Genomic DNA, 21,500 nt, shown 5'->3' on the forward strand with positions numbered 1-21,500 from the left:
TTGTGCATCAGAAATGTTCCTCTTGTTAAATGTCACTCATTGAAAGTCACTCAATTATCCCATGTCAGTAAAAAAAATGAAGATTGGTAATTTAGTCTAGTTAGTCTATCTGAATTGCCAACCGGACCTCCAGAGGGCCCTACTGATTGTGTTTGTCACGCTCACCAGATATCATATTAACATGGCATAAGTCATGGAAAAATGTGTAGAATTGCAGGAACTTAACTTTGAAACTGAAAAAATGTCTCCCCACCCCTGTTGGAAGAAGAAAATTGAGGACCTAAAAATGTAGATCTATCTATCCATATATCTCGATTTACTCCAATATCTGTATTGTTTTTAAAATTACATGTACAAAAATGTACACTTTGATTTGAATTTTTTTCCCCAAAAATGCACAAGTAATCCTCAAGTAAAACATACACAGTTAAATTGGCTGATTTAAGATAAACTTCAATCCTGTTACGTTATTTGGCACTTGGGCACTCACTATGGTCATTTATTTATTTAACATCTTGATATGATTTTTTTTTTTTTAATTAAGTTTACCTCTTTATGATAGAAAATTAGTTTAAATAAAAGTTGCCCTATTCAAAATGTACTCAATTGGTAGAATGTTCCACTCACTCTGTCCTACCAGTTTTTAGATGTCCGGTGTGAAACATTTAAACCAAAGGCAAATGTATTTATGCTGTGGAACATGAGCCTTCATATCCAGCAATAGGCTTTGCAGATGTGAAGACAGGTCCGTCATGCACTGCTCATTTTGAAGATGATAAGTGAGGTCTGTGATCTCTTTATGATGGCCTGCACATTGACCCACAACACCTTCTTAGAGGTCCCCTTCTGTCCTCTTCCAGATGGACCTCAGTATGGACAGAAATCTTCTTCATCACCATGCTGCTCAGATGTGATGTTTAGAAAATGCAGCATTTCCCACGAACCATAACGCCTCGATCACACCTACAGTGCTTTCGCGCAAATTGGTACACAGCATCATCTGGATATGTGTGCAACAAAAGATCAACATTCATTCTGCTACCATTTCTGTCAAGCCGTATACTCATGCAGTTTGACACATACATTCGATAAGTCCAACGTATGCACCACACAGAACTCACAGCAACGCAATGCTGCAAGGCAAACACAGCGTTCCATTGGAAATTAATGTACTTCTGGTGTACCAAAATGCAATATACTCTCGGTATGATCGAGGCGTAAGCTGGCATTCGCATCATCACATTCCCTCATCTGATTGGTCGGGTAGGCAGGCTTTCTGAGCCGGCATCACACTCTCTCATCTAATTGGTCGACTAGGCGGGCCCTCTGACTTTGTGACTGTGGTAACTAGTGACGACCAATAGAAAACCGTGAGAGAGGTAAAGCTGATGATGTTCATATGCTCAAAAGCGTACAGGCTGCCGAAAATGCACAAGAAGAAGAAGCGGATGACGTCGCTCTGTTTACATCTTACCTCCGTAGCTAGCTAGCATGAAGAGGGTATTTTACTCAGTTATAAAGAATTCTTATCACTTTACAAGGTCCCTGTAACACCTAAAGATTTTTCAATTGTTTTAGATGCCATTCCCTCAGGTGTTGCTATGTTATTCAGGAACATGTCAAGACCTGACCCTCAGAGCCTACCTTCTGTTGACCCTGTTGACTCATCAGTAGGAAAGATTTGTTTCTCTTTTGGTCCATTCAACAACAGAGCGATTACGATCCTTGTTTCAGCAGGATGTTGTATCTATTGGAATGGATTTATTGATAATATCTGTTGGAAAAAAGTTTGGATGTTGCCACACACATACCTACTTGTTAACAAAATTAAAGAAGTTTCCTTTAAAATTATTCATAAATATTATCCTGCCAACCACTATATGAAGAAGTTTAAGGAAAACATCAACTCAAATTGCTCCTTTTGTAATGACCACCCAGAAACAGTTGTGCATCTTTTCTGGCATTGTATGCATGTAAGAAAACTGTGGCAAGACATCAGTAGGTTTATAATTGAACACATTTATGAAGATTTTACACTATTGTGGAGAGATGTACTGTTTGGATTCTTTACATACAATAGAAATAAGCGGAATCCTTTTTATGTAATTAATTTCATTATTCTTTTGGCCAAATTTCATATACACAAATGTAAATTTACAAACAGAAAACCACATTTTCGTACCCTACAAAAAGAAATTGAACTGTATTTTAAGACGGTTAAATGCTCTACTAACAAAAAAGCTGTTAGAATTGTAAGTATATGCATGTCCCTTAAGGTCCTTGTGTAATTGTAATGTGATATTGTACCCCCTAGCTCGATTGTCTATTGTTTGTAATCTATGTATGCTTGTGTTCCCTCATGTGCTTTATGTATTGATTTGTTATTAATAAATACATTAAAAAAAATAAAAAGCTATTTTTGGAAACAATATTTTTTTTGTAAGCTAACTACAAGTTTTCCGTTCCCGGTCAGAATCTTAGATCGACTAATTGAGAAAAGTTTAGATTTAATCACCAGTTAAAAGGCAACACAGCAGTAGCGGGACAGCTAACTAGCTAGCTGGGATTCTCCTAGCCCAGCTTGATCATGACTCTCAGTTCCATTACATTACAGATAAGGAACATTGGATGAAGGCTTCTGTATGGGAGAGTTTTGTTAAGAGCCACGAATCTTGGTTTGAATATTAACACGCATTAATTGCGGTACGGGTTGGAAGTATAAATACCTTATATCATATCAGAAATAAATTATTTTCTAAAAATAAAAGGTTAAATTTATACACACCTTTATAGGGTTAGTGTTCCCACATGGCCATATCTCCATGTTACAGCGAGTGTTTACGGAAGACAGAGTTGACTACCTGTGCTAATTAACTATATGTGTCTCCTAACACCTGTGTGTAAACAGAAGACAGACTCCACAAGTGTTATCACTGAAAAATACTGTTGGCTGCAACTGTGCCAAAACCGGTTAACAGAGTACAGCACAGGAGGTTGGTGGTACCTTAAATTGGGGAGGACAGGCTCGTGGTAATGGCTGGAGAGGAATCAGTGGAATGGTATCCAGTACATCAAACACATTGTTTGATTCCATTCAATTTGCTCTGTTCCAGACATTATTATGGATCATCCTCCCCTCAACAGCCTCCACTGGTGTACAGTAAGTCTGTATTTTGCATTTATGGAATAATTTTGATGTGAAATGAAAGTAGAGGGATTTATGTTTCCAGAACCATACATCAATTGAGAATCTGGTCACATGTTTTGACTTCCAATCCATTTCACCTTTGAACAGAACATGTAGGTTCTTGGACTTTAAAGAGTAACGTTAGACTCCTTTAGTCCTTTATTGGACTAGCACTGTCCTATCTTTACTTAACTGAGGGCTAAATCCTCCCAAATCAAAAGCGTCCAATGGATACAGAATAAAAGGCATCTCCATAGACAATGTGTTATGTATGAAATAATGTGATACCATTATATAGCATGTATCCTAGGCACTAATGTATGTTGCTACTAGAGCAGTGATACTTATTCAAGTACTGCGCATTCTGTGCTTGAATTTGAACAATTAGGTCATAGGCCATGTTCAGGAGCACCAACACCGCTATGTATCATGGGTACATTGCGAACGACTGACTGATCTGCAAATAACATTGAGTAGTTATTTATGATTCAAGGTGATTTGTAGATTAGTCCGTCTCGACTCGCCTTTAAAATCGTCTGCACTGTCGAATGAGCCAAAAGATCGTACAAAATGAAGTTATGTAAACTCACCTTTTTTTGTGACAAAATGTGCAATTCACACTCCGACCTGTGAAAGGCAGCAATACGCAACACAGCGTCTTAGTGTACCGGAAACTCATAAGAAGAAAGAAGTCATGTAAACGTTATCTCTGCTTGAAGTACAATTCCTACCGTGTAATGAACACCAACATCGGGGAGAAAAATAGACTAAAACATACTTTATTTGCTTGATATTGAGGATATCACGTTGATAGCTCTACCCCAAAAATGGACCTGCTGCTGCAAATGGACAATTTCGATAGCACCATAGAGGATTGGGCTACATATATCGAGAGACTTGAGCAGTATTGCTTTGCTAACGATGTAGAAGCTGAAAGGAAAGTGGGGGTACTTCTGGGTGTAATGGGAGCTAAAACATATAACTTGCTATGTACCCTTACAGCACCGACAAAGCCAGAAGAGAAGACTTTCAAAGAGATTGTAAACGCGTTACAGACCCATCTAAATCCAAAGCCGCTGGTCATAGCCGAACGTTTCCGATTTCACAAACGGAATCAGCAAAAGACAGAGTCAATACCGGAGTACATTGGGGAGCTCCGCCAGCTCTCGCAGTATTGTCAGTTCGGACAGGGATTGTCGGATGCGCTCAGAGACAGGCTGGTATTCGGGTTACACAACGAGAGCACACAGAAACGGCTCTTATCAGAAATAGATCTGACATTGGCGCGCGCATTGGACATAGCCATATCAATGGAAACTGCCGCAAAAGATGCAGGAGAGTTACAGAGGAAAAATACAGTGGAATGCACAGTGAACCAGTTGAACACCCGACGTCAAGATAAATCACAGGCATGCTTTCGGTGTGGTAAAAAGTCACATGACCCTGTCGATTGTTGGTTTAAAGACAAAGACTGTAGACAATGTAACAAAAGAGGACACATACAGAAAATGTGCAAATCGAAGCAGAGTGATAAAAAGTCACCCAAAACAGGAAAGAGAGAAGGAGAAGTGCATCAGGTTACTGAAACTGATTCAAATGACTCTGATGAAGACATGTCATGTCTTGAACTTTTCTCTCTTAAAGAGACAGATCGCAAAATAATCTGTGTGACACCTGAGGTAGAGGGGGTGGCACTAAAGGACACAATGTTTGACAGCAAGGACAGCAGTTTACATACAGATAGACAATTGCGTCAGAGAACGTTGGAGAAAGGGAAGGAAATGGCCACAATCTCTGATGATGATGGTGGTGATGATGGTGTTGATGACGATTATGATTATAACGATGACAATGGTGAGGATGATGGTGATGATGATGATAATAATGGTAATGATCATTATGATGCTGGTGACAGTAGTGATAAAGATGGTGATGATGATGCCTGTGACAACAGTTCTAAAACCAGAGACAAGCCCTACCACTGCTTAGACTGTGGTAAGAGTTTTACCCGAGTCTATCATTTAAAAAGACACAAGCAAACACATAACAAAGAAAAATGTCACCAATGCTCTGATTGTGGTAAAAGCTTCACTCGACCGGAACATTTGAAAAAACACCAGCGAAGCCATATGACTGACAAATCATACCATTGCACTAACTGTGATGAGTGTTTCTCTAAAGCAGCACAACTAAGAAGTCACATGAAAGTGCATGCCGGGGAAAAGCCTCACCTCTGCACCGACTGTGGGAAACTATTCCAGTCGTTACACGCGTTTGAAAGACACCAGCAGAAACATGCTGGAAAGATTCTTCACCAATGCTCAGACTGTGGTAAAGTTTTTACCAGAGCCTATCACTTGAGAAGACACCAGCATACACATAAAGAGAAGTCTAATCACTGCTCTGATTGTGGTAAGAGCTTCACTCGATTGGAACATCTAAAAAGACACCAGCGGAAACACAAGGAAAAGACACGTTACCACTGCTCTATGTGTGAGGAGAAGTTCTCTACACAGGCAATGTTAAATAGTCACCTGCAGGTACATGTTGGAGAGCTACCTCACCATTGCTCTGACTGTGGAAAGGCGTTCTCAGACAAAAGACAATTTGAGATCCACCAGAAAAGACATCAGCGAAAAACTGTAAAAAATAGGTCTTACCTTTGCAGTGACTGTGGAATGACTTTTAGCAAGCCAAGCACATTTAAGGTGCACCAGAGATCTCACACAGGAGAAAAACCATACAGCTGCTCAGAGTGTGGGAAGAGTTTTGTCCAGTCCACCACACTCCGGATCCACCTCCAGTGGCACGCTGGGGAGAGGGCCAGCTACTCCTGCCCTGTCTGTGGGAAGACTTTCTCTCGCTCTAACAGTGTGAGGAGACACCAGATGGTTCACACAGGAGAGAGACCTCATGAGTGTCCCTGCTGTGGGAAACGCTGCTTCCGACGGAGTGCTCTGATCATACATATGAGGATTCACACTGGAGAGAAACCATACATTTGTTCTGAGTGTGGGAAGAGGTTCTCCCAAGATGGCGACCGGAAACGACACCAGATAAGACACCACCCTGACCTCTGACCTGAAGAGGACAGCAGGCACAGACAGGCTTCAGGAGAGGCACACCAGTCCCAAATCCACCCTCAGCCACTACCCTCCCAGCTCCTACCTCCTAGCCCCTATACCAGGGGGTGGCAAACTCATTCCTGGAGGGTCTAGTGGTTTTTATTATATCCTTTCCATTTGTGTCCAACTAACACCTAGACAACCAGGTGAGGGGAGTTTCTAATCAAGTTCAAGGGAGAAGCGACAACCGGCAAACACTCGACCCACCAGATATTGAGTTGACATCCCTACCCCGAGCTCATACATTTAGCTCCTAACCTCTAGCTCCTACTCCCTAGCTAGCCCATGCCCTCTAGTAAATATCTGGTTTAAAGAACAGCTAAAATGTGAACCATTTCATGTCAGGTTGTTTGTTTTGTTTGCTTTTCCATATCCTCCTTTAATTATACATTGCTATTTGAGATGTGCTGTACTGTGTTCAGAGAACAGTCCTGTAGTTCTCCCTTTCTGTTAGACTCACATTTGCTGCTTTCCAAATAACATTTGACAAACGTTTAGGCCACAGGGTAATAAATGTTTGTGGACCACGGTGTTATTAGTTAGTGTTTTTCAGTCACTTTGATTCAAGTTTAACAACCAGTAATACATTCATCAGTCCTTGTTTATGTCATTGTAAACCAGAAGGTGATAGTTGGGGTGTGCTGAGTTAGCAGAGGCTACGATTACACACAGTCTCTCCAAAGTATGTATTTATATTGTATGTTTGTGTTTATTATTATGTATGTGTGAAATCTGCATCGTTTATTCAGTCAGCTGCAGTCTCCCAGCAGAGACCAGAGACAGACAATTCCCTCTGAGGCCCTTATTCAATTTCTCTGTCTGTCTCTGTGTGTGTGTGTGTGTGTGGAATCTTTTCACTTGGACCTCAAAGTGCTTTATGTTAATTTCTTATTTTATAATTCACACCTTTCTTCATAATTCAATATTTCTATCCATTTTGTACAGTTTGCATGGTGCATTAAACTGACCCATAACAAAGGATAAACAGTTAAGGCTACTACAGTAATTTATCTCAGTAGGCTAGATTATGGAGAAGGCTGTGATCACCTTCTCCTGCAATTCAGAGCGTTCCTGCATGTGTCCATTCCTGTATCTGCAGGAACTCCTCTTTATACTTCTATTGGTACATTTTTAAATTAGGACTCCGGTACACATGTGGGAGGCGGCGGCAATACACCTTATAGGATGTCTTCCGCTATAAAAATACCAAAAAAAGGACGACACTGCTAGCTAGCTGAAACACTAGTAGAAAGTGTCCTTCGTCCCTGCCTACTGAGCACTGCCTTCCTGCAGTTCTGTTAATGTTACGTTTGGGGCTTCTGTGTCTGTTTTGTTCATTACATCACCTCCTCACAGCTTTAAAAAATAGAGGGGTTAGGTGCCTGTTATATCTGTTACATCTGGCATCCAACGCATCAACAGATTACACATACATTTTAAGATAAAACGTTGCACATTAATTATACTACAATGATGTCACAGCCTAAACGAAAAACTCGGATAATACTTGTAATTTCATTTTGACCCACATTTCAATCGCATAGACAAATAAGGGAAATGGAGAATATCAAAAGTGTCACTTAAACACAAGCCACATGCAGGAACCAATGGGACGCTCGAGGGGGGAGGGTGCGGCGATCAATGTATGAATGTCCACATAGTGGAATACACAGAATTGCGGACCGAAATCACACACTACTGAGGGATTCGATTATCTGGCCCGGGTTACCCCGGAGGTTGCACCTGGTGAAAAGTGATAGCGTACTTTTTGGAACCGGGCTGCCACCGGGGTGGTGCCCTGTTCAAAGCTCACTGCGCAGTTGGCTCAAAACAAAAGTGACGTGGCCTGAGCTAGATTAAGGACATGGAGTAAAGAGGTGGATTCTGTTTTCACATACAAAGGTGATTGCTTTTGATACAAACGCCTTATCTGCCTTCCCAATGAAAACTAGTTTGACAATTCGAACATATATTTTATGGAAAAAATATGTTGTATGTTTCTAGACGATGCAACATGCTGCCTTGTAGACAACATGACCGAGCGCTGCAGATCACTGTTCCATTTGAGAATGGCGCTCCCCGGCACCGCTTTTGCCCATTGACCTGTGCACGGCGGCTCAGGTTATTATAACATAAACCACGTGATAAGCGTATGATGACGTCACACTGTTGACGTCTGCATACTTCGGTAGCTAACAAGCACGTTTGCGAAGACTAGAGTTTACTTTGTACTTTCTTTAATCATATTTCTTGTTGAGTTAACTGAATAACGATTATTTTTCTTTCACGTTCCGAATGTAAAATTTACTGGTTGCAGTGAAGAGTTGTCGGTTATATCACGATTCCACGACAACACAGCAGCATCGGGACTCTTAGCTTTCATTCACTGTGGGCCAAATCATCAAAAGCTTTTAATGGACACAGCAAACACCACTTCTACAGAGACAATGTTTGACTGCAAGGACAGTTTACATATAGACAGGCAACTGCGTCAGAGAACGTTGGAGAAAGGGAAGAAAATTGCCCCAATCTCTGATAATTATGATGGTGGTGTTGATGATGGTGATGATTATGATGATGGTGATGATGATGCCTGTGACAACAGTTCTAAAACCAGAGACAAGCCCTACCACTGCTTAGACTGTGATAAGAGTTATACCCGAGTCTATCATTTAAAAAGACACAAGAAAACACATAGTAAAGAAAAATCTCACCAATGCTCTGATTGTGGTAAAAGCTTCACTCGACCGGAACATTTGAAAAAACACCAGAGAAGCCATATGACTGACAAATCATACCATTGCACTAACTGTGATGAGTGTTTCTCTAAAGCAGCACAACTAAGAAGTCACATGAAAGTGCATGCCGGGGAAAAGCCTCACCTCTGCACCGACTGTGGGAAACTATTCCAGTCGTTACACGCGTTTGAAAGACACCAGCAGAAACATGCTGGAAAGATGCTTCACCAATGCTCAGACTGTGGTAAAGGTTTTACCAGAGCCTATCACTTGAGAAGACACCAGCATACACATAAAGAGAAGTCTAATCACTGCTCTGATTGTGGTAAGAGCTTCACTCGTCCGGAAAATCTAAAAAGACACCAGTGGAAACACAAGGAAAAGACACGTTACCACTGCTCTATGTGTGAGGAGAAGTTCTCTACACAGGCAATGTTAAATAGTCACCTGCAGGTACATGTTGGAGAGCTACCTCACCATTGCTCTGACTGTGGAAAGGCGTTCTCAGACAAAAGACAATTTGAGATCCACCAGAAAAGACATCAGCGAAAAACTGTAAAAAAGAGGTCTTACCTTTGCAGTGACTGTGGAATGACTTTCAACAAGCCAAGCACATTTAAGGTGCACCAGAGATCTCACACCGGAGAAAAACCATACATCTGCTCAGAGTGTGGGAAGAGTTTTGTCCAGTCCACCACACTCCGGATCCACCTCCAGTGGCACGCTGGGGAGAGGGCCAGCTACTCCTGCCCTGTCTGTGGGAAGATTTTCTCTCGAGCTGACAGTGTGAGGAGACACCAGATGGTTCACACAGGAGAGAGACCTCATGAGTGCCACTGTTGTGGGAAACGCTGTTTCCGACGGAGTGCTCTGATCATACATATGAGGATTCACACTGGAGAGAAACCATACATTTGTTCTGAGTGTGGGAAGAGGTTCTCCCAAGATGGCGACCGGAAACGACACCAGATAAGACACCACCCTGACCTCTGACCTGAAGAGGACTGCAGGCACAGACAGGCTTCAGTAGAGGCACACCGATCCCAAATCCACCCTCAGCCCCTACCCTACTAGCTCATACCCCCTAGCCCCTATACCAGGGGGTGGCAAACTCATTCCTGGACGGTCTAGTGGTTTTTATTATTTCCTTTCCATTTGTGTCCAACTAACACCTAGACAACCAGGTGAGGGGAGTTCCTAATCAAGTTCAAGGGAGAAGCGACAACCCGCAGACATTCGGGTGTCCAGACATTGAGTTTGACTTAATGGCTACATTTGACTCATCGCATACTGCTGCTACTGTTTATTATCTATCCTGTTGCCTAGTCATTTTATTTCTACCTGTATGTACATATCTACCTTAATTATCTCAAACCTGTACATCGACTCAGTACTGGTACCCCCCCACCCCCCTCGTGTGTGTGTACATCATTTGTATTTTTAATTTCTATTTTTTCTTCTAATATTTGTCTATTTTTCTCTGCATTGTTGGGAAGTTTCCATAAGTAAACATTTCACTGTTAGTCTACACCTGTTGTTTACGACAATGCACCACTGCTCTATACCCTCTACCCCCTAGCACCTAATCCCTAACCCCTGAAAATCTGATAAATTGTTCACCCATTGTTAATAAATTCTATGTCAGGTTGTTTGTTTTTCCATTTCCTCCTTTAATTATACATTGCTATTTGAGATGTGCTGTACTGTGTTCAGAGAACAGTCCTGTAGTTCTCCCTTTCTGTTAGACTCACATTTGCTGCTTTCCAAATAACATTTGACAAACGTTTAGGCCACAGGGTAATAAATGTTTGTGGACCACTGTGTTATTAGTTAGTGTTTTTCAGTCACTTTGATTCAAGTTTAACAACCAGTAATACATTCATCAGTCCTTGTTTATGTCATTGTAAACCAGAAGGTGATAGTTGGGGTGTGCTGAGTTAGCAGAGGCTACGATTACACACAGTCCTATGTTTATGTATTCACAGTGCATTCGGAAAATATTCAGACCCCTTCACTTTTTCCACATTTTGTTACAGCCTTATTCTAAAATGTATTAAATTATTTCCCCCCCTTATCAATCTACACACAATACCCCACAATGACAAAACAAAAACTGTTTTTTTTTACATTTTTGCAAATTTATTAAATATAAAAAATCTGAAATATCATATTGACATAAGTATTCAGATCTTTTATTCAGTACTTTGTTGAAGCACCTTTGGCAGCAATTACAGCCTCAAATCTTCTTGGGTATGACGCTACAAGCTTGGCACACCTGTATTTGGGGAATTTCTCCCATTCTTCTCTGCAGATCCTCTCAAGCTCTGTCAGGTTGGATGTGGAGCCAGGATCAAGGGAAAGATGAATGGCGCAAAGTACAGAGAGATCCTTGATGAAAACCTACTCCAGAGCGCTCAGGACCTCAGACTGGGGCAAAGGTTCACCTTCCAACAGGATAATGACCCTGAGCACACAGCCAAGACACTGCAAGAGTGGCTTTGGAACAAGGCTCTGAATGTCCTTGAGTGGCCCAGCCAGAGAATGGACTTGAACCCGATCGAACATCTCTGATCTGTGCCTCGATACAATCCTGTCTCGGAGCTCTACGGGCAATTCCTTCGACCTCATGGCTTGGTTTTTGCTCTGACATGCACTGTCAACTGTGGGACATTATATAGACAGGTGTGTGCCTTTCCAAATTATGTCCAATCAATTGATTTACCACAGCTGTAGAAACATCTCAAGGATGATCAATGGAAACAGGATGCACCTGAGCTCAATTTTGAGTCATTGCAAAGAGACTGAATACTTATGTAAATAAGGAATTTGTGTTTTTTGTTTTCAATAAATGTGCAAGAAGTTCTTAAAAACGGTTTTCACTTCATCATTATGGGGTATTGTGTGTAGTTTGATGAGGATAATTTTTTATTTAATCAATTTCGGAATAAGGCTGTAATGTAACAAAATGTGGAAAAAGTGAAAGGGTCTGAATACTTTCCGAATGCACTGTATATTGTATGTTTGTGTGTGTGGTAGAAGGTCAATGTAGAGAAACCTCAGTAATACAACTGAAACTGTATTGTGAACTGTGCTTAATAAACAGTCAATAGTACATACTATTAAAATAAAAATAGCCTAATGCACATGTAACAGACAATAATACTACACAGAAACACAAGGGGGTTTGTGATTTCATTTTTATTATAAAACATCAATTGCCCAATAGTTTAAAGAGGGCCAGGAAAACAGATAGGTCCACAATCAGCTAGTTATACAGTACAATACAACAGCATTCAAATGCAAATAAGCTCATTTGATCATCATATGAGGGCACATTGTTCTGAGTAGCATTCACTGCTTACAAAGGACACGTCCAGTGTGGGAACCTAAAGTTATTAACTATGTTGAAAACCAGTCCCTGCTTCTATGTATGTAGCTATTTACAACTTACATGCAGACACTAAAGCCAGTTGAGAACAATAGGCTTTATTCACAGAGCACACAGACTTGACAGACCACTCTGGCCAGACAATAGCCTAGTGTCAAATGATAACATCAACATTTAAAACATCTTTACCTTTACCTTTTGCCTATATAATACTGATGAAATAGTAATATGCAAATACAAGGGTTTATAAAAAACGCTACACAATGGATAGGCTACACAACAAGTAGGTCCCACTGGGCACAGACATCGTTCAATGTCTAGTTTTGATTTACATGTAGTTGATTTGTCAACTAACGTGAATTTAACTTGAGATCAACCAAAAATGTAACCTTGGTTAGCTGCGCTCTCGGTGTGTATGGCTTCATTGGCAACATTTTTGTTTTTATTTTCTGGTCGCCAGACCCCTACACAACGGTGTAGCCTACAACACACAGAAATATATGTTCGAAAAAAATATACACTGATTTCAAACTGAGGAAGTTAAAAGTTTGGTGAAGTCGGCATGCATAACAGACAATCAAACCAAATGAAAAAAAGTATCCTGATATCGTCTAGCCTACACATAATTTCCCTTATCAAAGCCTCCGTTCTAGGTGACCACAATAAAGATAACGTATGTGATGGGCATCAAACAAGAAGGGTAGACATTAACTTGTCTGTCCGGCTCCTGTGGCAAGTTTGGATGTGCGCAAAACTCTCTTTTCATCACCTACACATAATGTCTCTTGTCGAAGTCTCCGTTGGCCGAGATGGTCTTGGTGGGATAGGCACTCTTGCCTCGCTGGGGACAGGAGCAGCACAGCATGGTTCCCCCCAGAAGGAGCAGGGCTGTGGCGGCCCAGCCGATATAGATGGCCGCTCCTATCTCCCTCTTCTTGGACGAGGACACATCTGGGTTGTAAAAGTCTACTATGATGTTATTGGCCATCCAACAGAGGGGAACCAATACCAATAGACCGCTGATTATGTAGACCACCCCACCGGCGTGCACCACTTTTGCTTTCACCAATTCGGTCTTGATACAGTTAGTGCACTGCGCCCCGGCAATAGTCACCGCCAGCCCCGCCACCCCAAGAACCGCCGCGATCACCGTGAGGGCGCGCGCTGTCTGCAGATCATGGCTGAGCGCCAGCACCGAGTCGTGCATCTTGCACTGCATCTGGCCGGTACTCTGCACCACGCATGACATCCAGAGCCCGTCCCAGTTGGTCTGCGCGACCACGATATTCATATCGATGAACGCCGTCACCTTCCACATGGGCAGCCCGCACGCGATCATGACCAGGAGCGAGCCCAGTAGGCACAACCCCATCCCCAGGAACTCCAGACAAGCAGAGAGCATGGTGAGCCTTTTTCTTCTTCAAATACAAAGAGGAGATTGAACAAAAATTTCATTTAATATCCACTAGAATATCAGAAAAATATTTTCTCCTATTCGCTGTAGAAATGTTAGGCTTATAATATATGAACTAAGATATGTTAGGATTTTAACCTGTTTAGTAAGGTATATAGGCTCTCTAGCAGGACAGGATCTATGTACATCGCTGTCTGAATCCACTCTGTGCAGGATGGGGTGCGGGGTTTGTCATTTGTGGGACGGCTATTCGTACGCCACAGTTCAGATCAACAGTTACACTTATATGTCAAAACAAAGTGGACAGACTTTGAGCCAACCGGCGGCAAGGGCATTCTCCGCTTCAGCCAATGAGCAGGCAGAAGTTGCATCCAGGGAGACAAGAGTTCCGTGAGGATAGATGGTGTGTGTGTGGCAGTAACAGAAAAAACAACAACAGATGTGCAGGTTGCCCCATGATTGACCAGGCTCTATATGAACTACAGTCTACCTTCATTGTATTACAGAAATTAGTATTGCAATTAGTATTGAATGCAGGTAAAACTAAGTACAGTTGAAGTCGGAAGTTTACATACACCTTAGACAAATACATTTAAACTCAGTGTTTCACAATTCTTGACATTTAATCCTAGTAAGAGTTCCCCATCCAGGGAGATAAGAGTTCCGTGAGGAGAGATGGTGTGTGTGTGGCAGTAACAGAAAAAACAACAACAGATGTGCAGGTTGCCCCATGATTGACCAGGCTCTATATGAACTACAGTCTACCTTCATTGTATTACAGAAATTAGTATTGCAATTAGTATTGAATGCAGGTAAAACTAAGTACAGTTGAAGTCGGAAGTTTACATACACCTTAGACAAATACATTTAAACTCAGTGTTTCACAATTCTTGACATTTAATCCTAGTAAGAGTTCCCCGTCTTAGGTCAGTTAGGATCACCACTTTATTTTAAGAATGTTAAATGTCCGAATAATAGGAGAGAGAATGATTTATTTCAGCTTTTATTTCTTTCATCACATTCCCAGTGAGTCAGAAGTTTTTGGTAGCATTACCTTTAAAATGTTTCACTTGGGTCAAACGTTTCGGGTAGCCTTCCACAAGCTTCCCAAAATAAGTTGGGTGAATTTTGTTAAGTTTGTAGGCCTCCTTGCTCGCACACGCTTTTTCAGTTCTGCCCACAAATTTTCTATGGGATTGAGGTCAGGGCTTTGTGATGGTCACTCCAATACCTTGACTTTGTTGTCCTTAAGCCATTTTGCCACAACTTTGGAAGTATGCTTGGGGTCATTGTCCATTTGGAAGACCCATTTGTGACCAAGCTTTGACTGATGTCTTGAGATGTTGCTTCAATATATCCACATCATTTTCCTTCCTCATGGTGCCATCTATTTTGTGAAGTGCACCAGTCCCTCCTGCAGCAAAGCACATCCACAACATGATGCTGCCACCTCCGTGCTTCACGGTTGGGATGTGTGTTCTTCGGCTTGCAAGCCTCCCCTCTTTTCTTCCAAACATAATAATGGTCATTATGGCCAAACAATTCTATTATTGTTTCATCAGACCAGAGGACATTTCTCTAAAAAGTACAGTCTTTGTCCCCATGTGCAGTTGTAAACCGTAGTCTGGCTTTTTTTGTGGCGGTTTTGGAGCAGTGGCTTCTTCCTTGCTGAGCAGCCTTTCAGGTTATGTCGATATTGGACTCATTTTACTGTGGACATATATTCTTTTGTACATGTTTCCTACAGCATCTTCACAAGGTCCTTTGCTGTTGTTCTGGGATGTATTTGCACTTTTCGCACCAAAGTACGTTCATCTCTAGTGCGCGCTAACCAAGGTTGCCAGGTGCATGGTGTTTCCTCCGACACATTGGTGCGGCTGGCTTCCGGGTTGGATGGCGCTGTGTTAAGAAGCAGTGCGGCTTGGTTGGGTTGTGTATCGGAGGACGCATGACTTTCAACCTTCGTCTCTCCCGAGCCCGTACGGGAGTTGTAGCGATGAGACAAGATAGTAGCTACTAAACAATTGGATACCATGAAATTGGGGAGAAAAAGGGGTAAAATTCACACACAAAAAAATATTAAAATCTTAATCTCCAATGCGACATCACAATGGACAGATTGCACCACAGTGTGTGTGTAGCAGGGGTATGGACAGCCACTGGGCGGTTAGGTATGACTCCTTTGGGTTTCCATGAAAAGTGGGGGAAAAACATGATACACTTCCGCATGTAATATTTTATTTTGATTTGTAAGTTTACTGTTGAAGCTGCTTCACTCAACTCTGCCTCACACCACACCATTACCAAGTTAGTTTGCTTCTTAGCTAGCTGTACAAAGTGTTATTTAGCTAGCTCAAACCAGCTAATCTGCCACGATGGATATCAGAAATTGGCTTTGCCAAAGTACCCAAACAATGGAGAAGGAGAGTGATGAGCAGTAGCAAGCAGCATCAAACCACCGAGGTGACGGCCAAGCCCAGCAGTATTGGAGGAGCCAGCCCAGGTTAGCCTAAAATTCTAAAATCCTACCCTTGCCGCAGGTTCTGTCCAAAAACATTAATTTAATAGCAACTGCTTCATAGGAAGAGAGTGCCCGGAATACTTGCTTGATGCAGAATTTTGTTTCCCATGTCGAAAGTTCTCTGTTGGATCCAATGCTAACGCAGACAAGGACCACTTTCTAGATGTGAAAAAGGTGAAACCACTGCTGATCAAAGCAAAACAGATTTGGTGAAAGCTGAGTTTAGTGTCACTCTGCAGTTTTTGCTGAAATCGCCCGCTCTGGCTCCAATGTGGACAAATGGACCCTACTTGATATCCTGCAACGATTCTCTGGGCCGCTCTCTGCTATGCCGATGACATGTTTACTGCACTGAAACATGAACTGACTTTTGGGGCGTCCACAGCTACATGCGAGAACTCATTTTCCACTTTGACAAACTTTTTCAGTCAGCACAGAAAAAACATGCTACACTCGAGGAAAGCTCAACTAATCCAACTGACATTTGAGAGGGCTCTTACAATAAGATTTAGGGGAGAATGGATTGATTGATTACTCAGGAAGTTCCACAGAGCATCAAGGAGGCTGCAAGTCTTTTGAAAAGATAAGATTGAAACAATCTAGCTGCTTGGTTTATCAAAAATCTTGCTTTAATATGTAGGACGCTGTCCAAGGTGCTGATAGGGCGCAGTGGATATTTTGTGCCATAGACAAGTTGGTTGTTTTGCAACAAATCTGCCAGGTGTGCAACTATAAGGCAAAACAGACGGGGTTGGCTTAGATTGTTGACAGAAGCTATATTTAATTTCCAATGTTTATTGAAAACATAAATACATTTGCACAATGAGCACTTGTTGTCTCTCAAATACATCATTACAGCTGTTGGTTAGCTAGTGTTGTGACTTTACTTTTATTGATCTGATGACTGTTATTTATTTAATCCACTAACTATGTTTAACTGTTACCCGATTAAATTAATCATGTAACAATTAACTCATTAGGAACTTGGGGCTCCACGGAAGAGGTTGTTTAAATAGTTACCATCTCCCAAATTAAACTCTATCGATATAATAGATATAGACCTTATAAACTGACCTCTTATTAATCATTACCTCTTATCATATCATTCTGAACAGTTGTAACCTCATCCATCTGCAAAAACCCCAGCCTTACTCATGATTCAGTAGTACACAAATTGGTTTAATTCTTTTTTTACTAGCTAACTAATAAATAAACATAAATAAACATACACCCATAATACATGAGACAAAGGTCCCTAGCGGACTGACACAATATGGTGCTTTTACTCAACCACATGGAGAGGGAGAGAGAGAGAGAGAAAAAAATACACTTATCTTCGATACATTTCAGAACTATTCTCAAAGTAATCATATAGTTTACACATGAACCGCTGCCCGTTTGGAATTAAAAAAATCATGAATGTATTTATGTGTGAATGCCTTTGTTTGCCATTTATCTCTGCCGGAACCAGCCCTCCTTAGGAAGGTTGTTGGCCTTTCAGTGGCAAGCTTGTATGGGGGTCTCCCCTTTCCCATCTTCTACTGTTGTTTTGTCTGGAAGATAGCTAACCAGCTATCTCGATGGTTCCCATTGATGATGAGCGTTGTAGGACAGTCTCACTTAGATTAGCTTTTCTAGATATTTGACTCAAGACAGCTAATCAGCTGTACCAGTGATTGTCTTAGAGGGGAATTTGTTTGACCCTTGTGTCGGTATTCAGGTTTCGGACCACTTTTTAATTGTTTTATTAAATATTTACATTTTTTATTTAACCTTTATTTAACAAGGCAAGTTAGTTAAGAATAAATTATTATTTACAATGACTGCCTACCCCGGCCAAACCTGAATCCAATAGCCTTTTGTTTTACGAGGCCTACTACTTTGTATCTCTGTTTTGTTCTAGTCACATTCATTTGTTCAAATTGTTGCTATTCTAAGCCAAACTGGTATTCAGTATTTTTGTTTGCATGCATGAATAACTACGCTACTACTTTCAGCATTTAGTTTAAATTATTTTGGTAAGAAAGCTGTGTGTACGCCTGCATTCACTTAGAGCAATTCCCCTATTACAAACAGCCTATCTATCTATCTATCTATCTATCTATCTATCTATCTATCTATCTATCTATCTATCTATCTATCTATCTATCTATCTATCTATCTATCTATCTATCTATCTGTTTTGTAGCCTATATTCTTTACCAAATGGCCTTGTTGTAGGGCGCTGTCCATTGTGCTGATACAGCGCAGCAGAGATAGGCTATAGATTTCGGAGTCTCTGCATTTAAACTTTATGTTTATTGTGCAGTGGCAGTCAGTGACATTTAAGATGAGGGAGGATGATTTTTTGTTGTTGTTGAGCATGGCCTTATTTCTATTACAGCATATTGGATGACTGTCATTCATCATCCATTCGCCCAGCTCAATGTAACCTCGGTAAGTTTAGGCTACTACATGATACTCAAATGTTCCCTACACCTATCATGAGGTTGCTACAACCTACCCTAAAACTTAATATTTACAACGTAGGTGCACAGGTTGAGAGAAATTTGAGTAATCAAGGTGACAGACACTGACACATTCAATACCGCCTTGCACACTCGTGCCCGCATCTAGCTGATCTAGGGTACAATCATTAGTCCAACAGTTGCAAAAAATAGTTTCTTTTGGACAAATTAAGGTATATTTATCCCCGTTTCGTTCTGTTTAGAAATGTTTTTCAACAGAATTGGCGGAATGAATACACCCCTGTGTCAGAAGGTGAGTGTAGCTGGTGCATGAAGTCAGGCGCTGGAGAGCAGAATGAGTGAGCAACGTACTTTACTCAACAAGGCACAAGGTAACAATTACACTTGACCAAAACAAGACGGTAAAGATAAAGCACGGGTGAACACAGCACACGTCAAAAAACCAGTCATCAAAATAAACCTAACTGAACATGTAATAATCCCGCACAAAACCATGGGGGAAACAGAGGGTTTAAATACAGGAACAAATGATTGTGAAATGGAAAACAGGTGTGTGAAAACAAAGACAAAACCAAAGGGGGAAAAAAAGTGGATCGGCAATGGCTAGTAGACGGGCGACGCCGACCGCCGACTGTTCAGGCGGCGGTCGGTGTCGCCGGTCTACTAGCCATTGCCGGTCGGCGCTAGCCTTTTGCCGCCACACTGCCCATTGTAGGTGCACATGGGCGGCGTCCCAGGTCTCCTCCGAGCGCTTAAACCATTCGTCCACCGCAGGAGCTTCGATCTGGCTCTGATGCCAAGGTGCCAGAACCGGCTGATACCCCAGTACACACTGGTAAGGAGAAAGATTAGTGGCGGAGTGAGTTTTGGGCCATCTCTGCCCAGGGGATGAACGCCACCCACTCCCCCGGCCGGTCCTGACAATATGACCGCAGAAACCTACCCACATCCTGGTTTACTCTCTCCACCTGCCCGTTACTCTCGGGGGGAAAACCTGAGGTGAGGCTAACCGAGACCCCCAGACGTTCCACGAACGCTCTCCAGACCCTGGACGTAAACTGAGGACCCCAATCAGAAACTATGTCCTCAGGCACCCCGTAGTGCCGGAAGAAGTGTGTGAACAGGGCCTCCGCAGTCTGTAGAGCCACAGGGCGAAGGGAGGAGACGGCAGGACTTAGAAAACCGATCCACAACGACCAGGATCGTGGTGTTGCCCTGTGAGGGGGGAAGATCTGTCAGGAAGTCCACCGACAGGTACGACCATGGCCGTTGCGTTACGGGTAAGGGTTGTAATTTCCCTTTGGGCAGGTGCCTGGGAGCCTTGCACTGGGCGCACACCAAGCAGGAGGAAACATAAACCCTCACGTCCTTGGCCAAGGTGGACCACCAGTACTTCCCACTAAGGCAACGCACCGTCCGACCGATGCCAGGATGACCAGAGGAGGGTGACGTGTAGGCCCAATAGATCAAACGGTCGTGGACAGCAGACGGAACGTACAGGCGTCCAGCAAGACACTGGGGGGGGGGGGGGGCTCTGTGCGTAACGCCCGCTCAATGTCCGCGTCCAGCTCCCACACCACCGGTGCCATCAGGAAAGAGGCCGGAATTATGGGAGTGTGATCCATGGACCTCTCCTCTATGTCATACATTTGGGACAGTGCGTCTGCCTTCTGGGAACCTGGTCTGTAGGATAGAGTGAAAACAAAATGGGTAAAGAACATAACCCACCTTGCCTGGTGAGGGTTCAGTCTCCTCGCCGCCCGGATGTACTCCAGATTGCGGTGGTCAGTCCAGATGAGAAAAGGGTGTTTAGCCCCCTCAAGCCAATGCCTCCACGCCTTCAGAGCCTTGACAACAGCCAATAGCTCCCGGTCCCCCACATCATAGTTTTGCTCCCCTGGCTGAGCTTCTTCGAAAAGAAAGCACAGGGGCGGAGCTTTGGTGGCGTGCCCGAGCGCTGAGAGAACATGGCTCCTATTCCAGCCTCGGACGCGTCCACCTCCACTATGAACGCCAAAGATGGATCCGGATGAGCCAGCACGCAAGCCGAGGTAAACAGAGCCTTCAGGTGACCAAAAGCCCTGTCCGACCTCAGCTGACCACTGCTGCCGCACCGGTCCCCCCTTCAGCAGTGAGGTAATGGGAGCTGCTACCTGACCAAAACCCTTGATAAACCTCTGGTAGTAGTTGGCAAACCCCAGAAACCGCTGCACTTCCTTTACCGTGGTGGGAGTCGGCCAATTACGCACGGCTGAAAAGCGGTCACTCTCCCTCTCCACCCCTGACGTGGAAATGCGGTACCCTAAGAAGGAGACTGACTGTTGGAAGAACAGACATTTCTCAGCCTTGACGTACAGTTCATGCTCCAACAGTCGACCAAGCACCCTGCGCACCAGGGACACATGCTCGGCGCATGTAGCGGAGTATATCAGAATGTCATCAATATACACCACTACACCCTGCCGGTGCAGGTCCCTAAAAATCTCATCAACAAAGGACTGGAAGACTGATGGAGCATTCATCAACCCGTACAGCATGACGAGGTACTCATAGTGCCCTGCGGTGGTATTAAATGCCATCTTCCACTCGTCCCCCTCCCGGATACGCATCAGGTTGTAAGCGCTCCTGAGATCTAATTTTGTGAAGAAGCGCGCCCCGT

General features: G+C 42.8%; 3 protein-coding genes across 3 annotated transcripts; 2 read left to right on the forward strand and 1 right to left on the reverse strand.

The window, feature by feature from the left end:
* Positions 1–3,909: 3,909 nt before the first annotated feature.
* On the forward strand, positions 3,910–7,290 carry LOC139408511 (oocyte zinc finger protein XlCOF6-like). Its single transcript, XM_071152487.1, has one exon. It carries the CDS (start codon positions 4,015–4,017, stop codon positions 6,265–6,267), a length of 2,253 nt encoding a protein of 750 aa, XP_071008588.1. The 5' UTR covers positions 3,910–4,014; the 3' UTR covers positions 6,268–7,290.
* Positions 7,291–8,990: 1,700 nt separating this feature from the next.
* On the forward strand, positions 8,991–10,043 carry LOC139409647 (zinc finger protein ZFP2-like). Its single transcript, XM_071155067.1, has one exon. The coding sequence runs from the start codon at positions 9,093–9,095 to the stop codon at positions 10,041–10,043; it is 951 nt and encodes a 316-aa protein (XP_071011168.1). The 5' UTR covers positions 8,991–9,092.
* A 2,206-nt stretch (positions 10,044–12,249) lies between these two features.
* LOC139408512 (claudin-5-like) lies at positions 12,250–14,041 on the reverse strand. Its single transcript, XM_071152488.1, has one exon. The coding sequence runs from the start codon at positions 13,838–13,840 to the stop codon at positions 13,208–13,210; it is 633 nt and encodes a 210-aa protein (XP_071008589.1). The 5' UTR covers positions 13,841–14,041; the 3' UTR covers positions 12,250–13,207.
* Between the last annotated feature and the right edge of the window lie 7,459 nt (positions 14,042–21,500).

Source organism: Oncorhynchus clarkii, chromosome 5 (genome assembly GCF_045791955.1).
Source record: "Oncorhynchus clarkii lewisi isolate Uvic-CL-2024 chromosome 5, UVic_Ocla_1.0, whole genome shotgun sequence".
Classification (NCBI taxonomy): domain Eukaryota; kingdom Metazoa; phylum Chordata; class Actinopteri; order Salmoniformes; family Salmonidae; genus Oncorhynchus; species Oncorhynchus clarkii.